The sequence below is a fragment of the Berghia stephanieae genome, chromosome 2 (genome assembly GCF_034508935.2).
Source record: "Berghia stephanieae isolate SIO BIC M18660-M18661 chromosome 2, UCSD_Bste_1.3, whole genome shotgun sequence".
NCBI classification, from domain to species: domain Eukaryota; kingdom Metazoa; phylum Mollusca; class Gastropoda; order Nudibranchia; family Aeolidiidae; genus Berghia; species Berghia stephanieae.
The window spans coordinates 63,842,212-63,852,211 of record NC_088361.1 but is presented as its reverse complement, the minus strand read 5'-3'; the positions used below and the strand labels follow the sequence as shown (position 1 = coordinate 63,852,211).

Sequence of the window (10,000 nt, the reverse complement as noted above, 5' to 3'; positions counted from 1 at the left end):
ATTTATATTCTTTTTCTCATCTAGATTAGATACACTTTTATGCTCGTTAGGAAAGTATTTCATATGGGCGTCCGCCGTTGTTCCGATAGTTTATAACCAGTTACTAAGTTACTATGCGTCATTACGTGAGAAGTGACGTCACGACTGTTGAACCATATTACGTCATTCAGATATTTGTTATTGTTTTTAGTCAGCCATTTTTATGAGTAGTTCTCAATAAATTGAATTAATCAGACTATAACACACATAGTTCTATGTGTTGGTACGTTAAGCCCGTTTGGCGAAATTTGGTGAGAATTTTTGGATAAACGCACAGCGTCAGTATTGTGTGTGATGAGTGAGTTAGCTTTCCTTTTGGGGTAAATGTATTAAAGGTATGTTTACTAAATAATGAAAACTTATAAAATAATAAATGTTGTTTTTTTTTGTAAGCACGGGACTTCAGAAAATCCTAAAGTTTGTTAAAGTAGAAAAGGCGGGAAATTTGTTATCGAAAATGCCAAACTGGCACTCAGGATATATATATAATTATACATAAAATTATATATATATATATATATATATATATATATATATATATATATATATATATATATATATATATGTATATATATATATATATATATATATATATATATATATATATATATATATATATATATATATTTATTTATATAACTTTTAAAAATAAAATTCAAATAAAACGTAAATTTCATATCATGACATATTTACCTGACATAATCTCTTTTACAGTAAGTTTTTCCATCTCGTACGAAGCAGGTGCAGGACTCGTCCAAATATTGCTCACAATCTGCGCATTTGAGACAGGATGCGTGCCAACATAGGTCTGGTGCCACTTGCATGATGTACTGGTCGGCTATTTGGGAACCACACCCGACACAGACTGAGACGTTCCGTTTATCTGGAAAGTTGTAGTTGAAAAGATGACTCGATTAATTTGGGTGAAAGTTCATTTATTTGTTGTTGTTTTTTTTTTTTTTTTTTTTTTATTTTTTTTTTTACCTTGGATCTATCTATCTATTTATCTATCTATCTATCTATCTATCTATCTATCTATCTATCTATCTATCTATCTATCTATCTATCTATCTATCTATCTATCTATCTATCTATCTATCTATCTATCTATCTATTTATCTATCTATCTACCTACCTATCTATCTATCTATCTATCTATCTATCTATCTATCTATCTATCTATCTATCTATCTATCTATCTATCTATCTATCTATCTATCTATTTATCTATCTATCTATCTACCTACCTATCTATCTATCTATCTATCTATCTATCTATCTATCTGTCTATCAGTTTATCTGTTTCTCCCTCCTCTATAATATATATATATATATATATATATATATATATATATATATATATATATATATATGTGTGTGTGTGTGTGTGTGTGTATCAATTTACCAATTTACCTATTCATATATTTCCAAGCATATTTATTCAAAAGGTAACAAGCAATTGTTATTATTCGATTCACTCAATAGAGAAACCGGGATAAAATCCATGGACCAAGTGGCTTTGAAGGACTGTCTGTTAAGTTATCCCTCCGACTGTCAACTGATTTTTTTTTCCATTTCCAGTTCTATCTTTTTAAACAACAGTATGATTGACTCACGTTATGATAAGGTATCCCTACAGCCCCCCCCCCCCCCCCCCCCCACCCCCGCCCCACACGAACACAAATTCACACACGTTAAGATAATATTAACCCACAAAACCAATAATCTCATATCGTGTATCCCCCCAGCTTCAAGCCCAGATACTTGATAAACCATTATGAGTATTCTGACCTTTATCCATATTTCGTTATCAAACTATGGTGAGTGCCATTGATAGTAACCCACATACACTCAGGCACACTCATCATCTTTCACTCACACATTATGGACACATGCAACACACACACGCGCATTATACACTGATATTGACAGGTGACTCTCGACCGTCATCCAGCTACTGTGCACCACCAAACATTACGAACAGCAACATGGAATGTAAGAAGTCTGTACCAGAAAGGAAAATTAGCAAATGTAGTTATGGAAATGAAGAGATTGAATATCAATGTTTTAGGATTATCAGAAGTTAGATGGAAAGGAGCAGGAGAACTTAATTATGATGACTGTAAAATTATATACTCAGGAGGAGGAGAACACCAAAGGGGAGTTGGAATTATACTAGATAATAAAACGGCGCGAGCAGTCAAAGGATTCTGGCCCATATCAGACAGAGTAATGGCAATCAAACTACAAGCAAAACCTTTTGATTTTGATATTTTACAAATATACGCCCCAACCACCAGTCACGATGATGAAGAAGTGGAAAATTTCTATCAACAAATAGATAAAGCAATGCATCAGTTTAAGTCTTCAGACATAAAACTCATCATGGGCGATTTTAATGCCAAGGTGGGCCGAGAAAGAATAGAAGATATTGTGGGCCCACATGGTCTGGGAGACAAAAATGACAGAGGTGATCGTCTTATTCAATGGTGCCGTCAACATGATCTGACAATCACAAATACTTGGTCAACAAACCACAATAGAAGGAAGTGGACATGGAAAAGTCCTGGAGATGGAGTGAGAAACCAAATAGATTACATAGTCATCAGCAAACGTTTCCGAAACTCGGTTTTGTATGCCAAATCTATGCCGGGGGCTGACTGTAACAGCGATCATATACCTGTGCTATGCCCCATACGAGTTAAATTGAAAATCTGCAAAAGAGCAAAGGCTAAACCTAAATACCAACTAGACATTCTCCGGGAGGAACAGAAGATACAAGAAAAATTTGAACTATCAGTAAGAAACAAGTTTGAAGTGCTTGGAGAACTAACAGATATAGAAGAGAAATATGAGCAGTTTAAAGACAGTGTTGCTGCATCATTAGAAGAAAATGTTCCAACCACACTTAAGTTGCAGAAGAAGAAATGGATTACTCCAGAGATATTAGAATTAATGAATGAGAGAAGAAAGGCCAAAAATCAGGAAGAAAAATACAAGACTCTGAACAGGCAGATAAAAAGAAAATGCAACGAAGCTAAAGAAGACTGGATAAATGAACAATGTCACTATATAATGTCCTGCAAAGAAAAAAATGGCAAATTCTTCCATCAGAAAATCAAAGAAGTGACAAACAAAACTAAATCAGGTGCTAAAAGTGGATGCATCAAAGACAAGCGTGGAAACACCATCATGGACAAAGACTGCATTCTAAACAGATGGTCAGAATATATTGAAGAACTTTTTTTTGATAATCGAGGAGAAATGCCTATGATAAAAGAACTGGAAGGGCCTTCTATAATGAAAGATGAAGTTAGGAACGTCATGAAAAGCATGAAAAATGGAAAAGCTGCAGGACCTGATGCCATAACAATTGAAGCCTTGACTGGCCTGGGTGAATGGGGGATTGAATTCATCACAAACCTTCTAAATCAAGTGTATGACACAGGAAAAATGCCAACTGATATGAAACGATCCATTTTTATAGCACTACCAAAAAAGCCAGGGGCAGTTGATTGTGAACAACACAGAACTATTAGCCTAATGAGCCACCTCACAAAAATTCTTTTGAAGATAATTTTACTAAGAATAAGAAATAAAATACGACCTGAAATTGGGAGATGCAATTTGGTTTTGTTGAGGACAAGGGTACCAGAAATGGAATATTCACATTATCAATGCTGATGGAAAGATGTATTGAAGTAAATAAAGATCTGTATATGTGTTTCATCGACTATTCAAAAGCCTTTGATAAAGTACAACACGAAAAACTATTCAAAATTCTATCATCCTTGGACATTGATGGTAAAGATTTAAGAATATTACGGAATTTGTACTGGGAACAAGAAGCAGCAATGCGTGTTGACAACGAACTAAGCAGTTTTACACCTATTAGAAGAGGAGTTAGGCAGGGTGTGTTTTGTCTCCAGATTTATTCAACCTCTATAGTGAAATGATATTAAGAGATATCGAACATAAGAAGGGGGTGTGTATTGGAGGAAAGAATGTAACAAATCTGAGGTATGCAGATGATACGGTTCTACTGGCAGAATCTGAACATGAACTACAAGAATTACTGGATGTTGTAGTCAGGAGTAGTGAAAATATGGGACTGGAACTGAATATATCTAAAACAGAATGTATGACGGTATCTAAAAATAATAACCCACCAGCCTGTGTAATAACAAGCAGAGGACAAACAATACAACAAGTTGAATGTTTCAAATATTTAGGCTTCAATGTAACATCCAATGGAAAATCAGATTGTGAAATAAAGAAAAGAATAGGTATGGCGAAGAATGCATTCAACCAGCTGCATACAATTATGAAAAACAGGAATATTAGCATGAAAACAAAAATCAAAGTCCTGGATTGCTATGTACTGTCTGTGCTGCTATATGGTTGTGAGAGCTGGACCATAAACAAGACCATGGTTAAAAGACTGGAGGCAGTGGAAATGTGGTTTTACAGAAGAATAATGAGGGTGTCATGGATGGAAAGGAAAAGAAATGAAGAAATTTTAGAAATGGCAAACAGAAAAAGATCACTGATAACAAAAATCATCAAACGCCAAATGGAATTTTTAGGACACATTATCCGCCACCCTGGTTTGGAAATACTCGCCTTGACTGGAAAGATGAATGGAAAAAGAATAAGAGGAAGACAAAGAATAACGTATTTGAAAGGGATAAGAACTTGGACAGATGAAGCTGAGAAAGGTGGCGCTGCTTTAATAGAATTGGCAAGAGATAGATCAGCTTGGCGGAAGATGACCTCCGACGTCTGCTTCAGATATGGAACTACATGAGATGAGATTGACAGATTTACCTTATACCTCTCAAATTCAAACATTTGCAATCACAGAATACATTCTGTCTCTATCGCTCACACTCAGACACGTGACGCGCGTGCGCGCACACACACACCCACACACACACACACACACACACTCACAAACAGACCTACAAAGACACAGACACCTCAATTTTTTTTTAATTTCTACTCACACAGAAGTATGCATGCGCACACAATTCCATGATATTTTATCTCAAGTAATCTCACACACGCACACAAACACAAACACGCACACACACACACACACATACCCTAACACACAGTCACACACATGCAGACAGGAAGAGGGTAGGCGTGAGTCCGCTCTTCACCTGAGCGTTTACATGAAATGTCACTTAAGGCTTTTGATAAGAAAATCAATGGCACACAGAGGACGCCTGCCCGTGTAGGGGGCACACAAGGGGTGACAATGTGGTCGTTAATGTTACGCACGGCCTTGGATGCTGGATGATGACTCAGGTGGGTGTGAATCCTTGCGCATACCCCCCCCCCCCCCCCCCCCCCCCCCCCCCCCACCCCATAGTAATTAGATTTGTTTGTGTTTTTGAATTTCCAAGGGGAGATAAAAGAAATAAAATAAAATAAAACAATGAGTGATGACAATGGGGGAAGGGAAGATAAAATACGGTACAAGGGAAAACCTATACAAACATGATGAGGGGAAGGCATACGAGAAAAAAAAAATGAACATTTATAATGCGCATTTACATAGATTTCTTTATGATGTTAAAGATGCTGATGTAAGGGTGGAAAATTCTAAAGATATAGAGATGGGGCTGAAATCAAACGAGCAGGCTAATATAGTGCATTTTCATGTTTCTTTTTCGCGTCCAATGGGCGTTACTGTGTTATACGATAATGTTTCTTTCACCTGATATCACGTTACACATGGAATCTAGTTTATATTAAAATATACTGCGCGTGTCTCCCGTGATATAACACATTCATCATTATATACCTTTTTATTTGCACCCCGCACTATCAAAGACTTGAACACTCTTCCCGAATCATGTGTGAACACAACCGATTTAAACACCTTCAAGCGAAGATCATCAAAATTCTTCAGCCTAAGCACCAACAATGGCTGCCACATTCAACAACTCTGTCAGCCCTCGAATACAATAAATGCTCAGAATTGAGTTGACTGCGAGTAACAATCCGATTCAGATTTAGAATATTATGGTCGATGAGCGTTTAGGTTTCCATATTAAAGGATGTATGTTTATATGAGGGGATAATAATATGACGTAAAAATGATCACAGAACATTTAGTCGAGACATAAAGCATGTGTGGCGCTTTTATAAATTTTTTTTTTAGACAGAGACATGCTGCTGTTACCGCCGGGTACTCAGTTTACACATGAATATGGTGAGAACAGTGAGTAAATAGCCTTCTCTAATAAGTATGTACTCAATTTTTAGCTGCCCAATGGAAGTGATATTCGAAACCTTCGATCTTCCGGAACGCAGGTCAAGTGCCATACTACAAGGCCGCAAACAAACCAATCCAATCCATCCTATTGCAGTTCCAGTACTGATTATAGAAGCAACATCTGTGCGGTGCCCGACGTGTAATTATTTGAAGGTCTGATAACCCAAATTCTCATGGGCGTATTGTTGTAATGGAAATTCATAATCTCAGACGCAATGTCTTGTCTATTACAATAATCTTAAATCGAGCCCATAATTGTGTTCGGCTATCAGACCTGCTAATAATATGTCCACGTTTGAGATGCCTCAACTTTTTAGATATATAAATAAGGGAATGATTTAAAAAAAAAAAAAAAGAATGACTGTGTAAGTGAGAAGTCGAGGAAAGAGGACGTTGTAGTAATAATATTATGTGGGAACGTGAATGAGTGTGAAATGGCAGTCAATCATACATAAAAGAAAATCAATGTCCCAACACTCTGATCGTGTGTGACTTGCTAGAGGTGTACGAAGTGATAGGTTTTGGGGTTGACTTGTCAAAAACCAAAGCCGTTTTTATAGGGCTCCGTGTGAAATAAAAGACCACCGTGAATGTTTTGTTTGCCAACATTGCTGTTTTATTGCATGGGCCATTTATAGTGCGCCGGGGTGTGAACTGTATTGAAATAGATTTGACTGTACTGAGTTCAGAGTTATAATGGTGATGTTTGGTGGCGATGATAATGATGATGACGATGATGGTGGTTGAAGTGGTTTTTTAAAAAAATTATGATGACGATGATGATGATGATGATGATGATGATGATGATGATGATGATGATGATGATGATGATGATGATGATGATGATGATGTGGTGTGGACTGTATTGAAATAGATTCGCCTTTACTGGAGTGTAGAGTTATGGTGATGTCTGGTGGCGATATAATAATGATGATAATGATAGTGATGATGATGATGATGATGATGATGATGATGTTGATGATGATGATGATGATGATGATGATGATGATGATGATGATGATGATGATGATGATGATGATGATGATGATGATGATGATATAAATGGAAATTGCTCAGGGAATAGTAATAACAGGGTAATTGTTAGCAGGGTAATTGTAATTGGTGATAATAATCTAGGTCAAAACAATTATGTATGATTAAATAATCTAATAATAAAAAAAAAGAAGAATAAGAAACCCGTCAAAATAATGGGGGATTGTCGAACCTGATCAATAAGACATAGTTCATGTAACAATTAACACGGACGAGCACAGTAGTAAGACGTGTGCCGGTGTGGTACGTCTTGAGATTCAAAGAATGGAATTGTTTATTTATTGTCGTTTCTCCTCCTAGCTGTACCCCCCCCCCCTCCCACTTCACTCTCTCTCTCTCTCTCTCTCTCTGTCTCTCTCTGTCTCTCTCTGTCTCTCTCTTCCTCCTCCTCTTCCTCCTCCCCTTATTATACTCCACCTCCCTCCTTCCGTTTCTCTCTCTCTCTCTCTCTCTCTCTCTCTCTCTCTCTCTCTCTCTCTCTCTCCCCCTCCCTTTTTCTCTCAGATTGAAATACAAACAACCCAAGTTTGATTCTGCTTCAACAAGAAATAGAAAGCTGGTCGACTTTGCATCTAACGGAGTTTAGCGTAGTATCCGAGAAAGATATTATTACGCTGTTAAAGTTTGGTTCCTATAATATAGCAACGATAAATAATACAAGAGTGCTATATTATCCGATGTGCGATTAAGCGGAGTTAAATGCACTGTAATATTGATTATGATTGATAAATAAAATTATGCAAAAAAAAAAAAAGTCTTTGCATGTCGTAGATCTAGATAAGACGTAAAGAAAATATTATTCCAATATCTTTTTTTTTTTTTTTTTTAAAATATAAAATAACTCATACTGTTAGTACACTAGTTGATGTATAGCCATTTCTCAATATAACCTCTGAATCCTTTAGTTTATATTTCCATATTTCTTATTACTTTTTTTACAACTTGTATGCTGCCCACATTAAATTACTGGTGAAGAAGGACGAAGGCAAGCACTATCCCAATCTTTACTAACAGTCTCTCATTGTACTCAGGTGTAAAATCAGTACTTGGCCGTGAACAGTGTTGTATTCGTCTGAAAAAAAAAAATGTAATATCGCCTAGCAGGCTCATGTCTCATCCTACATGTTAAGTGTTGCTATTGGTTGTGGAACCCTTGTATAGCGCTTTAAACACGGTTAGCGGATATTGCGCTATATACTCGTAAATAGTCGTTATAATGTTATATCACCATTAATCTAGAACTGTTTCAAAATTCTATTTGATCGAGAGTAAAGAATTTAAGATTTCTTTTTAATTGTAGAGATAATGAGATTGGTCTAAGACATACATGTTTCATCATTCAATGTTATGACATGTCTGGTTTACATTGATAGGTGACTGTTTTAAAATAATTACATAATTACTTTTTACTCACTTCTTTTCATCAAAGACACCTAAAGGATTTACTGAAACTAGCCTTTCATCCATGATAGAATATAATATTATTATAACAATATACTTACCTAGATGAGTATTTTGATTGTTGGTGTTATCTGCGTGGATGCTGTTTGGGTGGCTGTTGCTATTGCTGTTGTTGTTAACAGCATCAGAGGATGGGGTGAGACGGCGTTTTTCTGGAAAACACCAAAACGTGATCACTGTATGCATTTTGAAAGCGTGTTCTTCTTCCACTCTTTATTTTGTCTATTCTTTTTTCTTCTTCCTTTCTTATGTTTTATTTTTCTTGCAAACCACCCCTAGGCCCCATCATAATATAACTTTAAAGTTTAATTACATGTAATCTGTTTCCCCTGCACCCACTTTTTGTTGTTGGAAGTTTGGAAAAATATTAACTGCAAATACGAGTAATAAATAATAAGTAAATTAAATAAATAAATAAATCAATCAATAAAGTAATAAATAAATAATTAAATAAATAGATAATGAATTAATTAAAAACAAAATATCAATATGAAAAGAAAAGCATTTAGATACGTCTCATCGTGAATTATATTAGACGTCTAGCTTTATCAAATGAATTACAATTCTCAACGCAAAAATTTGGAAGAAATGCTTAGAAAAATGAGTATCTCAAACCCTTAAAATTTTGTAACATGGTATAAAAACACATTCTAGTTGACCACATTCCCCACATAATCCAGAGATGGAGATTTAAACAGTTAAACGTTTCATCTATTTAATCCCGCTATATTATTTTTTTTCAACAAAAAAAAAAAAAAAAAAAAAAAAAGAAAAAACTACAGATTACACGAACCAGGATGGAATGGAAATGATAAGGATACAGCATTAAGAAGAGAAATCGTCAAATTAATGAGGACGATATTATAGAAAGAAAACGAACACAGGATGAGTATCGAATGTTATACGACATAATGTCGAACTTCAATATACCTCAATAAAGAGCTGTCATTTGATTTTTTTAAAAATAATTCTGAGTTCATTTCTAAATCTTTAATGGATTTTTTTTTTTTTTTTTTGGGGGGGGGGGGGGGGGGGGTTTAGATTTTGGTTTTGCTTGCTTGCCTGATTTTTTTTGTTTTGTTTGTTTTTGTTTTGATTTATTAAATTTTCTTGAAGACGACACGTTTGTACTCCAATTCGACATTTATCTGCAGTAAGGAA

The 10,000-nt window shown here is 35.4% G+C and overlaps 1 protein-coding gene across 4 annotated transcripts in view; it reads right to left on the bottom strand.

The window, feature by feature from the left end:
- Nucleotides 1-10,000, bottom strand: part of LOC144965326 (insulin gene enhancer protein ISL-1-like) — a 78,871-nt gene that overhangs the window by 54,548 nt on the left and 14,323 nt on the right. For 3 of the 4 annotated variants that reach the window (XR_013644001.1, XM_078900558.1, XM_078900557.1), the window contains exons 2-3: nucleotides 8,881-8,991; nucleotides 733-922 (exon numbers count right to left, since the gene is read on the bottom strand). Coding sequence is in view for 3 of the 4 variants with exons in the window: in XM_078900558.1 (XP_078756684.1) it covers nucleotides 733-922; nucleotides 8,881-8,991 (301 nt within the window). In the remaining variant the exon portion in view is untranslated. The remainder of the gene's footprint in view (nucleotides 1-732; nucleotides 923-8,880; nucleotides 8,992-10,000) is intronic. The other variant, XM_078900559.1, reaches the window with a different exon arrangement.